Raw genomic sequence first — 17,507 nt, forward strand, 5'->3', positions numbered from 1 at the left:
ATGGGGTCTGACCAGTGCCTTGTAGAGCCTCAGCATAACACCCCCTGTTTTTGTACACAAGCCCTCTTGAAATAAATTCTAGCATTGAGTTTGCTTTCTTTACTACCGACATTATTCCCTCCAAACCTCTCAAGACCGACAGGCTTGTAGGTTAATTGGCTTCTGTAAAATTAGAGATTGTCCCTTGTGTGTGTGAAGGGCAGCGTTAGTGCGGCCTGATCGCTGGTCGCTGCGTACCCGGTGGGCCGAAGGGCCTGTTTCTGCGCCGTATCACTAAGCTAAATGACATTTTCACTGATGAATGTAGACACAAAATGCTGGGCTAACTCAGCGGGTCAGGCAGCATCTGTGGAGAGAAGGAATGGGTGACGATTCACAGAGTGCTGGAGTAACTCAGCGGGTCAGGCAGCATCTGTGGAGAACATGGATAGGTGACGTTTCACAGAGTGCTGGAGTAACTCAGCGGGTCAGGCAGCATCTCTGGAGAACATGGATAGGTGACGTTTCACAGGGTGCTGGAGTAACTCAGCGGGTCAGGCAGCATCTGTGGAGAACATGGATAGGTGACGTTTCACAGAGTGCTGGCGTAACTCAGCCGGTCAGGCAGCATGAAAAGGAATAGATGATGTTTTGAGTCGAGAACCTTCTTCAGACTGACTCTCGTATCCGTACCCCTCCCTGCAGCTTCACATTTCACTACTCTCCTCATCTGACACCCTTTCTGACTCTTTTCACCTTTAGCCTTACCTTTTCATGAATGAATGAATACGTTTATTGGCCAAGTATGTGCACATTCAAGGGGGGGGGGGGGGGGGGTCAGGTTCATTGGGAATGTGAGGGGCAGTGTTTTCTGTGGGTGATGAAGCAAGCAGGTACAATGACATAGAAACATAGAAAATAGGTGCAGGAGTAGGCCATTCGGCCCTTCGAGCCTGCACCACCATTCAATATGATCATGGCTGATCATCCAGCTCAGTAACCTGTACCTGCCTTCTCTCCATACCCCCTGATCCCTTTAGCCACAAGGGCCACTTCTAACTCCCTCTTAAATATAGCCAATGAACTGGCCTCAACTACCTTTTGTGGCAGAGAATTCCACCATTCAGGTAATACTCTGCTTTCCTGTTCTTGCCGCCAAAGTGGATAACCTCATATTTATCCACATTATATTGCATCTACCATGCATTTGCCCACTCGCCTAATCTATCCAAGTCAATCTGCAGCCTCCTAGCGGCCCCTCGCAGCTAACCCACACACACACCCACACACAGACACACACACAGACCCACACACACACCCACACACTGGGTGTGTCCAGACAACTGCTGGAGTGTCGGTGTCTACTAGACTGGGGTAAGTAAGCTCAGCCACACAATTAATGTGTTGTCTATTTTTTATTACAAGGCCAAGAACTGTGACACTAGCACACACACACAGACACACACACCCACACACACCCACACACAGACACACACACACACCCACACACAGACACACACACCCACACACACACACCCACACACAGACACCCACACACACACCCACACACAGACACACACACACACAGACACACACACCCACACACTGACACACACACACACACAGACACACACACCCACACACAGACACACACACCCACACACACAGACACACACACCCACACACACAGACACACACACACACACACAGACACACACACCCACACACAGACACACACACACACCCACACACACAGACACACACACCCACAGACACAGCCACAATCACCCACACACAGACCCACACACACACCCACCGAGACACACACACCCACACACACACCCACAGACACACACACGTGTGTCACATGTGCTTGCTGTTTCTTTCAACAAGACGACTTTCACCGAGAAGGTGAATGTGTTGCACGCAGTAACAGAGTATTGTCTTTCCTACTTTTTATGCAACCAAATCTCAGCGACTGTCACGCTCTACGTAGAGATAACTTAATACATCTTCCATTTCGTTTCTGCCCTTCCTTAGACTGCCCGGCGCTCCTCCGCCCGGTTATTGACACATTCAGACTCGTTTAACGTGTTACCAGCCTCTTGCTGGTGTGTAATCAGTGGCAGATTGCCAGAAGCCCTTCACCCTGAACACTCGCAACAAAACAACATTATTCAGCACAGAATCAATTCCCCGCGCACTGCAGGGCGTGTCGTTGACACCTGCGGTTCTGTAGGAGTCCGCAGCTCCCTGAAGGCAGAGGCGTTTTGAACCAGAAAGTGGTTGGAATTAAAAATGGCTTCGAAACACCAGATCCAGAGTTTAACTGAAGACGCGATTTGTCCCATTTGCCTGGATTTCTTCACCGATCCGGCGACACTGGAGTGCGGGCACAACTTCTGCCGCTCCTGTATCACACAGAGTTGGGACAAGGAGGGGAGAAACTCTTGCCCGGTATGTAGAGAGGTGTTGGCAGACCGCACCTTCAAAGTAAATTGGGCCTTGGCGAATATCGCTGAGACAGCTCGAGCACTGAGCCTGAACACGGGAGGGAAGGAAAGTAAACTTCACTGCGAGGAACATCAGGTAAAACTGAAGCTGTTTTGTGAAACCGACAAGAAACTGGTCTGCCTGATCTGCCGAGACGCGCGGGAACACAGAGAGCATCGCTTCATGCCGATTAAAGAAGCTGTTGAAAGCTACAAGGTAAAAGAAAACAGAATGTGATCAGCTGATGAATTTTCAATTCTGCGTTTTGCGGACCGCGCTCCCTCGGCGACTGTTCGGTTCACCCAGCCTCCCACCCAAACTAGCCCTTCCCCAGGTACTTGCCCCAGCCACCGCTGGAGATGAAACACCTGTCCCTGTACCTTCCCCCTCACGTCCATGCAGGGACTCCAGCAGTCCTTCCAGGTGAGACAGCCCGCGGCTCTCTGCTGATACGCTCCACGACCCGATGAGTTCTCCAGCAGTTCGTGTCTTTTTGTAAACTTTCATGTGCAGTTCCGTGTCTGCAGTTCATTGTCTCCATCTGGTCTAATTCTTTCACTGACTGAACCTGAATCTCATTCCCAGGAGCAGATTAAAACTTCCTTGTGGATTCTCACAAAAAATAAATCAGCGGTGGGGGAAATGGAGCGGCAACAGAAAGAGAAGATTTCTGGAGTCCGGGTAAGTTTTCCAGTTTCCCTTCTCTGACCTTGTGCTATTGTCTTAGATTCCAGGCTCGATAATATCGACCTTCACCTTTCATTTGACAGGAACAGTCACAGAACCTGTTGACCTACATCACATCGGTATTTGCTGAACTGCGCCAGATTCTCAATGAGAAAGAGCGGCTCTTTCTCAGGGATCTCCGTGAAGAGGAGGAGAGCGTTCTAAATCCAATGGAGAATAATCTACGAGCGATTCAAGAGGAGATAAACTCTATTCAAAAGAAACTCTTAAAGCTACAGGAGCGGATGAACCAAACGGACAGTTTGATATTTCTGAAGGTAAGGAGTTACAAATTCAATTTGATTCAATGTAAGGCTGTGAAAGTCGACTCGACTTATCTCTAAAATAAGTACGCAAAACACAAGACTCAGTTAAATCTTTTTACTGAAACACCAAGGTGGGAGAGACACAGAGACCTGAGTTCACTGTTGTTCGCTCAAGCACCTGCTCCTGTCCTCTCAAAGAACATACAGATTAGTCAATATTTATACAGTTGAAAACAGCACAATTTTCAGTAATTTTCCATGGTTACATAGCATAAAGCAGTCTCAGCAGATGCATAGTAGAGTTCCCATAATAGAGTTCCTTTAATTGTGTTAGGGAGTCAAACAGGAGTACAGGGGAGTAAAGGGAGTAAAGGGAGTCACATAGCTAAGATGATTAGAGAGGTACCGTTGGGCAATAACATCTAGTTCAGAACATTGAAATGTCCAGAACTCAACAACAAACCCAGAAAAACAACTTCTAAACCTTGGGAAGCAACTTCTTATCTGCAGGTGTCCAGGACTGTGAAGGACTACCTTGCAAAAGCCTGTTTTCAATACAATAACCAAAACAAGCTTTTGTACAGAACTTTCTCACAGGCTGCTAAGGTATCGAACTTCCCAGCACCAAATGTCCTCCAAAGGTGCCACAAAATGGTTTCCCCAAAGTTAGCTTCCACAAGGCCACAATCACAAAATAGTGGGTAACAGTCTGAAATAAATGCAGAATTACCCAATAATTCAGGGCTGATTGAAACAGCCCAGTCGGTAGGGAAGACGAACACCTCATATTTTGAGCAGACGACAACCCAACGACATGAAACATGTATTCTCCTGTTACAGGTAAACCTTATCCCCTTCAGACGTCCCTGTTCCTTCAACTGTTCCCCACAGGCATTTCTTTTCATCCCCAGTTCCCGTCACCACGTTGCATCCCCTTCTCCAACCGCAGATCCGCCAACCCATCCTACTGGGAACCCAACACATTCTCTCCTGCAAGTTTTATCCCCTTCGCCATCAGCCGCAGGGATGTCCGTCAGTCTGTCATATGTCCCTCCTCACATAAATTCACCTATCCCTTGTCACTTATTGTCCCAGTTCCTTCCCCTCCCATCCCTTTACCAGCTCTCTCCCATCTATTCCAGAAGATTGAAAGAGGCTCCTGACTACATGCTTCATCTGTACATTTCCCTCCTCAGATGCTGGCTGGCCTGATTATGATTCCACTCTATCCAGCACCTTGTGTCTCCAAATAAATGATTTAGTTGTTCTGGGGCCATATTACTGCCTCGCTCACATTATCGCACCCCAATCAATCGCAGGGCGAGCTGCATCTTTATCGGAAAGAGACGTTGTACTTATCACATTGAGCCAGCCATATTTTCCACGTTGTTCAAGCCTGGTCTTCTCTTAGTCTGATATGAACATCTAGTCACCAGCTGGCAACATGATGTCTGTGGAGACAAAGGTTGGTAGACGCTATGGGTCCCCTCTTGCTGACCCACAGGGTGCAAGACGAATCAGGGGGCGCTTGAAGTGGCAATGCAGGAACTTTGGCGAATAGGATAGACGAAAATTCCAAGGCATGTTACACAGACATTAAACGCAAGAGGGTAACAGTGAAGAGAGGGTGACCCCTGTTGGACAAATGAGGTAATTCACAACTGGAACCAGAGGAGGTTGAATCGCCCCATCAGTCCAGTATTAAATATACCCTTTACATGTAATTAATACATAATACTGCCCTGATGTGGCGCAGCACCAGCATTAAGTGCTGGGATCTGTCGGAAAATTGTAACAATTTGGCTGATATTCCCGCTGTCACGATGTGTACGCTCAGTGTAAATTAATTGATCTTTCTGATGTTTTATATTTCAGGAGGAAACTCGTCAGAAGAGGAGGTGAGACTCTCTGCACTGTTTGGTAATTAACTCAAAAATCGTAGATGCGGGTCTTATAACCGGGTGTGTAATTCATGCAGGATAAGAGATGATCAGCACACGCTGTCAGTAGCAGACGGTGCCCTGGAAGTTGGAAAGTTCGATCACCCATTTTTGTTGAACACGGTGTTCAGCGAGGTGCCCGATGGCATTAAGAGAGGTACAAACTTTTTTTTAAACCGTTATAGTTCTTTAAGTATTAATTACCTGTCCAGTGTATACTTGAATTTAGAGAAGTCAGCATTCATACCGCTGGAGATGTCAGTTCCCTGAACACAACCACAGTACAAACAACAGACAATAGACAATAGGTGCAGGATGAGGCCATTTGGTCCATCGAGCCAGCACCGCCATTCAATGTGATCATGGCTGATCATTCGCAATCAGTACCCCGTTCCTGCCTTCTCCCCATACCCCCTGACTCTGCTATCCTTAAGAGCCTATCTAGCTCTCTCTTGAATGCATTCATAGAATTGGCCTCCACTGCCTTCTGAGGCAGAGAATTCCACAGATTCCCAACTCTCTGACTGAAAAAGTTTTTCCTCATCTCAGTTCTAAATGGCCTACCCCTTATTTTTAAACCGTGGCCCCTTGTTCCGGACTCCCCCAACATTGGGAACATGTTTCCTACCTCTAACGGTCCAACCCCTTAATAATTGTATACGTTTCGATAAGATCTCCTCTCATCCTTCTAAATTCCAGTGTATACAAGTCTAGTCGCTCCAGTAAACCTACGCTGCACGCCCTCGATAGCAAGAATATCCTTTCTCAAATTTGGAGACCAAAAGTACACATAGTACTCCAGGTGCGGTCTCACTAGGGCCCTGTACAACTGCAGAAGGACCTCTTTGCTCCGATACTCAACTCCTCTTGTTATGAAGGCCAACATTTCATTGGCTTTCTTTACTGCCTGCTGTACCTGCATGCTTCCTTTCAGTGACTGATGCAATAGGACACCCAGATCTCGTTGTACGTTCCCTGTTCCTAACTTGACACCATTCAGATAATATAAGAAAATAACTGCAGATGCTGGTACAAATAAATGTATTGATTCACAAAGTGCTGGAGTAACTCAGCACGTCGGGCAGCATCTCGGGAGAGAAGGAATGGGTGACGTTTCGGGTCGATACCCATCAGTCTGTCTGTCTGTCAACCAATTTTCTATCCATGTCAGTACCCTACCTCCAATACCATGTGCTCTAATTTTACCCACTAATCTCCTATGTGGAACCTTGTCAAAGGCTTTATGAAAGTCAAGGTACACCACATCCACCGGCTCTCCCCTGTCAATTTTCCTAGTTACATCCTCAAAAAATCCCTGAAGATTAGTCAAGCATGAATTTCCCTTTGTAAATCCATGCTGACTCGGAACGATCCTGTTACTACTATCCAAATGCTCCGCAATTTCGTCTTTTATAATTGACTCCAGCATCTTCCCCACCACTGATGTCAGACTAACTGGTCTATAATTTCCCGTTTTTTCTCCTCCCCGTTTCTTAAAATGTGGGACAACATTAGCTACCCTCCAATCCACAGGAACTTATCCTGAATCTACAGAACATTGGAAAATGATCACCAATGCGTCCACAATTTCTAGCGCTACCTCCTTAAGTACTCTGGGATGCAGACCATCAGGCCCTGGGGATTTATCACCCTTCAGTCGCATCAGTCTACCCAACACCATTTCCTGCCTAATGCGGATTTCCTCCAGTTCCTCTGTCACCCTAGGATCTCTGGCCACTAGAACATCTGGGAGATTGCTTGTATCTTCCTAAGTGAAGACAGATCCAAAGTACCGGTTCAACTCGTCTGCCATTTTCTTGTTCCCCATAATAAATTCCCCCGCTTCTGTCTTCAAGGGACCCACATTTGCCTTGACAATTGTTTTCCTCTTTACATACCTAAAAATGTATGTAGAGATGTCAGTTCACTGAGCACAACTACAGTACACACAACAGACGAGCTGTTGGATGAACGTTGTTACTAAAGTGAACACTCTGGCGTTGGGTTCTACGCGCCGCGGGCAGTCCAAAAACAGAGCATGTCTGGTGAAAGAAAATCGGTAAATTGTGTTCTCTAACCGGTCTTGCTGGTGCCCGTAAAGCTCAGGAAGCAGGTTGTCCATTTCAAGATTTTGCTCACAGACCAAGCAGTCGCGTGTTTCCCGTAGTATGCTGGCATCTAAATGATGTTCAGCGTGTTGTCCCTGCTGTTGGATGTTGGTGGAGTTGCGCGCGGTCCTGATGCCAATTTGCAGGAAGCGCAGTCCGTCATTCCCGTTCCGGATTCTCCTCCCTGCTCTCCCGCAAACCCGAAACTCCTGCCACTGACACCATTTGTACCTCACGCTGCCTCGGCAAGGCCAGCAGCATAATCAAGGACCAGTCTCACCCTGGCCACTCCCTCTTCTCCCCTCTCCCATCAGGCAAGAGGTACAGAAGTGTGAAAACGCACACCTCCAAATTCAGGGACAGTTTCTTCCCAGTTGTTATCAGGGAGCTGAATCATCCTACCACAACCAGAGAGCAGTGCTGAACTACTATCTTCCACGTTGGTGATCCTCGGACTATCCTTGATCGCACCTTGCTGGCTTTACATTGCACTAAACATTATTCCCACATCATGTATCTGCAAACGTATTGATTGTAATCATGTATTGTCTTTCTACTGACTGGTTAGCACTCAACAAAATATTTTCGCTGTACCTTGGTAAACTGTAACTCCTCTTCCGACACCTCCAATCCCACGCGGTCCCCTCCTTTCCTCGCTACTCCAGTCCGTTTCATCCTACCCGCCTAACACGGCTCCTTATCACAGTCACAATAAAACTTTATTAGCCAAGTATGTTTTGCAACATACGAGGAACTTCATTTGCCATACAGTCATAACAGTAAAAAGCAACAGGACACACAAAATACATTTTAACGTAAACATCCACCACAGTGACCCCTCCACATTCCTCACTGTGATGGAAGGTGAAAACAGTTCAATCTCTCCCTTCTTTGTCCTCCAGCGGTCGGGGGCTCGAACCTTCTGTGACCAGATGTGTCCATGGTCCCAGATCCCACATTTTAAGGCAGAGATAGCTGGATTCTGCGTTAGTACAGGTGTCAGAGGTTATAGGGAGAAGGCAGGAGAAAGGGGTTAGGAGCGAGAATTAGATCAGCCACGATTGAATGGTGGAGTAGACTTGATGGGCCGAATGGCCTTATTCAAATACTTTCATTTATGACATGATGACTGTCCAAATTCACCTGATAACCCAGCCCTTCAGACCTGATGAAGTTGTTGTAAACCCTTTTGCACCCACTCCAATTGACTAACAAACCCACCCTTCCCTTTGTCTCACCCTTCACTCAAAAAACACAGGAGCAGGTCATCTGGCCCCTCGTGTCTGCCCCCTTTCACTGTGATCATGACGACCTCACCACGCACCTCTACCTCCTCTTTAACAACCTCAAATTACCACTCACCTCTATATCCTCCTGCTCCGATCTGCCTCCATATCTGAATAGCCCGCTTCATTCCCCCATCCCCACCGCAATCTCCCAATCCTCCTCACTCTCCGCACTCGTCCTCCCCGTCCACCCTCCCCCACCTCACGGAATTCACCTCTCCATCCCCGGATAAAAATTCCGGGAGAGATGTCTGTTGTCCACCCGATGTGGTTGTGGGTGAAACCCCGGGCAGGGTTTCAGTTGTCCGCCCGCCTGTGCCTGAGGCCGAGCGGCCTCTCCCCCGGTCCCGGGGCCGCGCTGCCCGAGTCTCCCCCCGACCCCCGGGAACTCTCTGATTCTCTGCTTCTCCCCCCAGTCTCCGTCACCCTGGATGTGGAAACAGCGCATGCGCGGCTCGAGGTGTCTGAGGATCGGAAGAGGGTGAGAGCGACCGGGACCCGGAGGAGTCTCCCTGACACCGGGAAGAGGTTTACAGGCTGGCTGTGTGTGCTGGGATCGGAGGGATTCACATCGGGGAGACATTACTGGGAGGTGGAGGTGGCGGGGAGTGAGGGCTGGAGTCTGGGAGTCGCCGCAGAGTCTGTGGAGAGGGAGGGAGAGGTCACACTGACCCCGGAGACTGGAGTCTGGAGCATCGAGCGGGAGTATGACGAGTTTGATGCAGTCACCTCCCCTCCATCCCCTCTCCCCGCCCGTCCCATCCCCGGGAGGGTGGGAGTTTATCTCAGTTACGAGTCCGGGACAGTTTCATTTTACGACGCGGACACCAAGTCCCATCTCCACACCTTCACTGGGAATAAATTCACGGAGAAACTTTATCCTTTCTTCGGGCCTTGGGATAAAGACCAGTGGGTGAGAATCTGCTCCGGTTCCGCTCCGGGTGTGTAAAAGGGTCGTGTCCCGGGACCGGCGTCAGGAGCGGGGCTCAGGGGCTGTGGGGCAGAAACCCGGTGGACAACAGGTCGGCGCTGAACGGCTCCCATTTAATCCCCAAATTCCGTGTCGTAAAAACCCCCAGTGAGCGCGGAAATAAAACCAGGGGGGATGTAAATGTGGGAAGAGAGAAATAAACAGCAAGTGGAATCAGAGCTGTCGATCCGTTCATTTTAACACGTTAACCGCGTCCGGCAACGGAAAAGAAATTACTTTTGTGAAAATATTTTTTAAATGTAATGGGATTGGACCCTTCTGGTCAAAAGTCGTTACGGTATTATTAACTCCGTTCAATGACTAGTTCAATGTAATAGATACAGTTCATGTTACTTCAGTGATTTGGAAAATGTACACAACCATTGACACACACGACAAGCTAATTGAAAGATCGCGTTTATTTGAATGATGTGCATTGTTGCTTCCAATACTGTAATTGAAATAAACTCAAAATTACTTGGACTGTACAGATTGCTTTTGAATTCTTTTGAAATCTACTGAACGGGGAGACCGCAGTTTAGTTTGCTTCAGTTTAGATTGGAGATACAACGGCCCAGGAGCCGTTGGAGAGGAGGGAGCGACTGGTGCAGCGTCCGGGCGGTAAGTTTAAAAAGGAGCGCGAAGCCCTTGCTTACCAGAGGCCCAGGAGCCGTTCTGCAATGTTCCATTTGAAAAAGTAGCGCGGACGGGAGGGAGCAGCTGATTGGTGGAAGCGGATTAGAGGAATCAGCTGATTGGGAGTAACCCCAATTAAGGGGGAGTATGAGTGCCAGGGCAGTTTATTGTTCTGGGTGTCGGATGTGGGAAGTCTGGGAGTCTGATAGTCTTCCAGACATCCACATCTGCGCCAGGTGCGACGAGACGGGGCTCCTTAGGGACCGTATTAGGAACCTGGAGCAGCAGCTTGATGACCTCCGTCTGGTCAGGGAGAGTGAGGAGGTTATAGAGAGGAGTTATAGAGAGGTGGTCACTCCAAGACCACGGGAGGCAGTCAAGTGGGTCACGGTTAGGAGGAGCAAGGAGCAGAGGCAGGGATTAGAGAGTACCCCAGTGGCTGTACCCCTTGGCAATAAGTACTCCTGTTTAAGTACTGTTGGGGGGAACAGCCTACCTGGGGGTAGCGACGGTGCCCAGGCCTCTGGCACGGAGTCCGGCCCTGTTGCTCAGAAGGGTAGGGAAAGGAAGAGGAGAGCGATAGTGATAGGGGACTCTATAGTGAGGGGGTCAGATAGGCGATTCTGTGGACGCAGTCAGGAGACCCGGATGGTAGTTTGCCTTCCTGGTGCCAGGGTCCGGGATGTATCTGAACGTGTCCAAGATATCCTGAAAAGGGAGGGAGAGGAGCCAGAGGTCGTGGTACATATAGGTACCAACGATATAGGTAGGAAAAGGGAAGAGGTCCTGAAAGGAGAATTTAGGGGGTTAGGAAGAGAGTTAAAGAAAAGGACCTCCAAAGTGATAATCTCAGGCTTACTGCCTGTGCCATGCGATAGTGAGAATAGGAATGGAGTGAGGTGGAAGATAAATGCGTGGCTGAGGGACTGGTGCAGGGAGCAGGGATTCAAGTTTCTGGATCATTGGGACCTCTTCTGGGGGAAGTATGACCTGTACAAAAAGGACGGGTTGCACCTGAACCTGAGGGGAACCAATATCCTGGCGGGGAGATTTGCTAAGGCAACTGCGGAGACTTTAAACCAGTACGGTTGGGGGGAGGGACTCAAATACAGATAGCTAATAGGCAGTGTGTGAGGCAGGAGGCAGAGAAGGGAAACACTCAGGCCCAACATGTAGGAGAGAAAGAAGTGAAAAGAAATAAACTGAGAATAAGAGGTGATGGGTCCCTTAAATGTGTATATTTTAATGCTAGGAGCATTGTAAGAAAGGTGGATGAGCTTAGAGCCTGGATTGACATCTGGAAGTATGATGTTGTGGCGATCAGTGAAACATGGTTGCAGGATGGTTGCGATTGGCAATTACATATTCCAGGATTTCAATGCTTCAGAAGTCAAGTCAAGTCAATTTTATTTGTATAGCACATTTAAAAACAACCCACGTTGTCCAAAGTGCTGTACATCTGATTAGGTACTAAGGAAAAAAATGAAACATACAGTAGCACGCAAACAGTTCACAGCGCCTCCTCAATGAGCCTCAAACGCTAGGGAGTAGAAATAGGTTTTGAGCCTGGACTTAAAGGAGTCAAGATTCAAGATTCAAGATAGCTTTATTTGTCATCCAATATTGGACGAAATTCAGTCACCCACAGTCCAACAATAAAAGCATTAAATAAGCATTAAAATTACACAACCCCAAAAAACCCCCAAAACACAGTCCAACAATAAAAGCATTAAATAGGCATTCAAATTACACAACCCCAAAACCCCCCAAAACACAGCCCAACAATAAAAGCATTAAATATGCATTCAAATTACACAACCCCAAAACCCCCAAAAACACAGTCCAACAATAAAAGCATTAAATAGGCACTCAAATTACCCAACCCCAAAAACACACAAAAAAAGAAACATCCATCAAAGAAACATCCATCACAGTGAGTCTCCTCCAGTCCTCTCTCTCCTCACTGTGATGGAAGGCCACAATGTCTTTCCCTTCTCCTGCTGTCCTCGCCCGCAGTCAGGTTGTTGTGGTTGCAGGCCGCACCGGACGGTCCACAGCGGGCCAAGCCTAAGGCGCGTCGCAGCCGCTCCCGCAGCCTCCGAAGACGGCCGGCTCCGCTGATGATAAGTCCGATCCGGGGTGGGCGAACACGCTGTCGCTGCCGCTGTTGTTGCACGTCGGGGCGGTCGTGGCTCCCGACATTGAAGCCCCCACCCAGCAGAGAAATATCCCGCGGCCATCTTAGGCCGCGCCGGACGGTGAAATGTCCGCGACCCAAGCCCCGCGATCCGGGGCGGGCGAACACGCTGCCGCTGCCGGAGCTCCCGATGTCGGCATCCACGCGGCCCGAGCCTAAGGCGAGTCGCAGCCGCACCCGCAGCCTCCGAAGACGGCCGGCTCCGGTGATGGTAAGTCCGATCCGCGGGCTCTGCGAACCAGAGCCCTGGAGGCCGACAGCTCCAGGAGTTGGGCCGATGGTAGGCCGCAGCAGGAACGGAGACACGGCCCAGAAAACAAAGGTCGGGTCTCCGTTCGGAAGGGACACATATTTACAATGTTACAGTTCCCCCCCTCCCCCCCACATACACACATAGTACACAAACACAAAAACACCACATCACAACTACAATTAAGACAAAAAAAAACAACAAAAAAAAAACAACAAAAACACAAAGACAAATGGACCGCAGGTGAGCCGCAGCTGCTAGGGCAGCGCCGCCATTTTAACCATTTTAATCAAGGTTAATCGATGGAGGGGGCAGTTCTGATGGGGAGAGGGATGCTGTTCCACAGTCTAGGAGCTGCAACCGCAAAAGCGCGGTCACCCCTGAGCTTAAGCCTAGACCGCGGGATAGTGAGTAGCCCCAAGTCGGCCGACCTGAGGGACCTGGAGCGAGAGAGGGGGGTTAGAAGATTTTTGATGTAGGGGGGGGGAATGTCCATTTAGGGCTTTATACGTGAATAGGAGGAGCTTGAAGTTGATTCTGTACCATACAGGGAGCCAGTGGAGAGAGGCCAGAATCGGGGTGATGTGGTCCCTTTTACGGGTACCCGTCAGGAGTCTCGCTACGGCGTTTTGGACCAGTTGCAGGCGGGACAGGGAAGATTGGCTGATCCCAGTGTATAGGGAGTTGCAGTAGTCTAGGCGGGAGGAAATGAAAGCGTGAATGACCAATGTGGCGCGTTGATAAAGGCCCGAAATAAAGGCAAGGAGCCAGGTATTTCGGGGACGTTATATTTTATGTACCTCGGTTATCAGACGGGTCGAGTCTGCCGGAATGGCTTCGTCGTGGTGCACCAGTCATTGAAAGCAAGTGTGCAGGTGCAACAGGCAGTGAAGAAAGTGAATGGTATGTTGGCATTCATAGCAAGAGGATTTGAGTTTATGAGCAGGGAGGTTCTACTGCAGTTGTACAGGGCATGTGTGAGACCGCACCTGGAGTATTGTGTGCAGTTTTGGTCTCCTAATCTGAGAAAGACGTTCTTGCCTTAGAGGGAGAACAGAGAAGGTTCACCAGATTGATCCCTGGATGGCGGACTTTCATATGAAGAAAGACTGATAGACTAGGCTTGTACTCGCTGGAATTTAGAAGACTGAGGGGGGATCTTATAGAAACATATAAAATTCTTAAGGGGTTGTAGAGGCTAGATGCGGGAAGATTGTTCCCGATGTTGGGGGAGTCCAGAACCAGGGGTCACAGCTTAAGGATAAGGGGGAAGTCTTTTAGGACCGAAATGAGAAAACATTTCTTCACACAGAGTGGTGAATCTGTGGAATTCTCTGCAACAGAAGGGGTAGTTGAGGCCAGTTCATTGGCTATAATTAAGAGGGAGTTAGATGTGGCCCTTGTGGCTAAAGGGATCAGGGGGTATGGAGAGAAGGCAGGTACAGGTTACTGAGCTGGATGATCAGCCATGATCATATTGAATGGCGGTGCAGGCTCGAAGGGCCGAATGGCCTACTCCTGCACCTATTTTCCATGTTTCTATTCACCACCCTCTGACTAAATAAATTCCTCCTCATCTCCTTCCTGACGGAACGTCCTTTAATTCTGAGGCTGTGCCCTCTGGTCCTAGACTCTCCCACTGGTGGAAACATCCTCTCCACATCCACCCTATCCGGGTCTTTCAGTATTCGGTAGATTTCAATGAGGTCCCCCCTCATTCTTCTAAACTCTACAAGAACAGCGAAATTGCTGACAATATTCCAAATGGGGCCTGCCCAGTGCCTTATAGAGCCTCAGAATAACACCCCCTGTTTTTGTACACAAGCCCTCTTGAAATAAATGCTAGCATTCAGTTTGCTTTCTTTACTACCGACACTATTCCCTCCAAACCTCTCAAGACCGACAGGCTTGTAGGTTAATTGGCTTCTGTAAAATTAGAGATGTCCCTTGTGTGTGTAGGGCAGCGTTAGAGCGGCCTGATCGCTGGTCGCTGCGTACCCGGTGGGCTGAAGGGCCTCTATCTGCGCCGTATCACTAAGCTAAATGACATTTTCACTGATGAATGTAGACACAAAATGCTGGGGTAACTCAGCGGGTCAGGCAGCATCTGTGGAGAACATGGATAGGTGACGTTTCACAGGGTGCTGGAGTAACTCAGCGGGTCGGGCAGCATCTGTGGAGAACATGGATAGGTGACGTTTAACAGAGTGCTGGAGTAACTCAGCGGGTCAGGCAGCATCTGTGGAGAGAAGGAATGGTGACTATTTCGGGTTCGTCAGAGAAGGATCTCGACCCGAAAAGTCATCCATTCCTTCTCTCCACAGATGCGGCCCGACCCGCTGAGTTACCCAGTACAGTGTTTGGACTGACAATTGACCACTCCCAACTCCGTGGACAGCAGCTGTCGTTCTCTCTCGACTCTCCCTCTCTAACCCCCTCTCCCCGATAGCTCCCTCTCCCCCATCTCTCTCTCCCTCCCTCCATCCCCCCCTCTCCTCCATCATCTCTCCCCCTCCCTTCCCCCTCCATCTCCGCCTCTCCCCCCTCCCCCCTCTCCCTCCCTCCCCATACCCTCCCCCATCTCTCTCTCCCTCATCTCCCTCTCTCCCCAGCTCCCCCTCCCCATCTGTCTCTCCCCATCTCTCTCTTTCCATCTCTCTCTTCTCCCATCTCTCTTTCTCCCATCTCTCCCTTTCTCCCCATCTCTCTCCCCATCTCCTCTTCTCCCCATCTCTCTCTCTCTCCCTCCCTCCACCCCCCTCTCCCTCCATCCCGCCTCTCCTTCCCTCCCCTCCCTCCCTCCCTCCCCATCTACCCCTCTCCCTCCCATCTCTCCCCCTCTCCCTCCCCCCTCTCGCTCCCTCCCCCATCTACCCCTCTCCCTCCATCTCTCCCCCTCTCCCTCCCCCTCTCGCTCCCTCCCCATCTACCTCTCTCCCCCATCTCTCCCTTTCTCCCCCATCTCTCCCCCATCTCTCTCACTCTCCCCATCTCTCTCACTCTCCCCATCTCTCTCTCTCTCCCATCTCTCTCCCATCACATCTCTCTCTCCCCCATCTCTCTCCCCCTATCTCTCTCTCCACATCTCTCTCTCCCCCATCAATCTCCCCCCCCCCCCCCCCCATCTATCTCTCTCTCTCTCCCCATGTCTCTACCTGCCAGCAGGTACAGCAGATCCACGGCCGTGCAGCGAGAGCGCCGCATTGTGGTGGTGTCCGGTCCCGGTCACGTCTGGCGACCCACTCCAGGCTGTGGAGAAACTCCCTGGTGCAGCGGGATAGAGAAAAGGGAAAATGGAGATACTGACTGACTGAGGGACTGACGTAGCTCCGCCCCCCCCGGCTCTCCCCCTCCCCCCCCCCCGGCTCTCCAGCCCCCTCCCCCCCCCCGGCTCTCCAGCCCCCCTCCCCCCCCCCCGCTCTCCAGCCCCCTCCCCCCCCCGGCTCTCCAGCCCCCCCCCCCCCCGGCTCTCCAGCCCCCCTCCCCCCCCCCGGCTCTCCCCTCCCCCCCCCCCCGGCTCTCCAGCCCCCTCCCCCCCCCCCGGCTCTCCAGCCCCCCCCCCCCCCCCCCCCGGCTCTCCCCCTCCCCCCCCCCCCGCTCTCCAGCCCCCCTCCCCCCCCGGCTCTCCAGCCCCCCTCCCCTCCCCGCTCTCCCCCTCCCCCCCGGCTCTCCACCCCCCCCCGGCTCTCCCGGCCCCTCCCCCCGCCTCTCCAGCCCCCCCCCCCCCCCGGCTCTCCCGGCCCCTCCCCGGCCCCGGTGCGCGCACGCGTACATTCTGACTGACTGAGGGACTGACGTAGCTCCGGCCCCCCCTCCGGCTCCCCCCCCTCCTCCGGCTCTCCCCCCCCCCTCCTCCGGCTCTCCCCCCCCCCCCTCCCCCCCCCCGGCTCTCCCGGCCCCTCCGCCCCCGGCTCTCCAGGCCCCCCCGGCTCTCGAGCACCTCCCCCCACGGCTCTCTAGCCCCCCCCCGGGCTCTCGAGCACCTCCCCCCCCCCGGCTCTCCAGCCCCTCCCCCCGCTCTCCCCCCTCCCCCCCCCCGGCTCTCCCCCCCCCCGGCTCTCCCCTCCCCCCCTCCCCCGGCTCTCCCCTCCCCTCCCCTCCCCGGCTCTCCCCTTCCCCCTCCCCCCCCGGCTCTCCCCTCCCCCCCCCCGGCTCTCCCCTCCCCCCCCCGGCTCTCCCCTCCCCCCCCCCCGGCTCTCCCCTCCCCCCCCCCCCCCCGGCTCTCCCCTCCCCCCCCCCCCGGCTCTCCCCTCCCCCCCCCCCCGGCTCTCCCCTCCCCCCCCCCCCCGGCTCTCCCCTCCCCCCCCCCCCCGGCTCTCTCCTCCCCCCCCCCCCCCCGGCTCTCCCGGTCCTCCCCGCCCCGGTGCGCGCACATTCCGCATGACGCAGCGGCGGCCGCCCAGAGGCGCGCACGCGAACTTCACCGAGCCGCCATCACGCAGCGGGTCCGGGGCAGGGCGGGGGATGGGGGCGGGGCCAGGGACGGAGGACGGGGACTGAAGAGTGGGCGACGTCTGATCATCGTTCACGGGGAATTATCATCGGGAAACGACCTATTATAATTGAATTGTGGACGTGTGTTATTTGTTTAAAACAATCATTAACGGCTTAAATGGTCGCTCGCTGGAGGCGACAATAGACAATAGTTGCAGGAGG

At 51.9% G+C, this 17,507-nt stretch overlaps 1 protein-coding gene and 1 long non-coding RNA gene across 2 annotated transcripts; one reads left to right on the top strand and one right to left on the bottom strand.

Moving 5' to 3' along the window:
• Positions 1–2,249: 2,249 nt before the first annotated feature.
• LOC144602516 (uncharacterized) lies at positions 2,250–9,747 on the top strand. Its single transcript, XM_078415645.1, has 5 exons — positions 2,250–2,472; positions 5,340–5,362; positions 5,443–5,561; positions 9,215–9,306; positions 9,574–9,747. The coding sequence occupies exons 1-5, from the start codon at positions 2,278–2,280 to the stop codon at positions 9,745–9,747; spliced, it is 603 nt and encodes a 200-aa protein (XP_078271771.1). The 5' UTR covers positions 2,250–2,277.
• A 4,221-nt stretch (positions 9,748–13,968) lies between these two features.
• LOC144602646 (uncharacterized) lies at positions 13,969–17,301 on the bottom strand. Its single transcript, XR_013548477.1, has 3 exons — positions 17,225–17,301; positions 16,007–16,115; positions 13,969–15,024 (listed from the first exon to the last, which is right to left on the bottom strand). It is a non-coding gene; the product is annotated as an uncharacterized LOC144602646 (long non-coding RNA).
• Positions 17,302–17,507: the final 206 nt, after the last annotated feature.

This window comes from Rhinoraja longicauda, chromosome 19 (genome assembly GCF_053455715.1).
Source record: "Rhinoraja longicauda isolate Sanriku21f chromosome 19, sRhiLon1.1, whole genome shotgun sequence".
Taxonomy (NCBI): domain Eukaryota; kingdom Metazoa; phylum Chordata; class Chondrichthyes; order Rajiformes; family Arhynchobatidae; genus Rhinoraja; species Rhinoraja longicauda.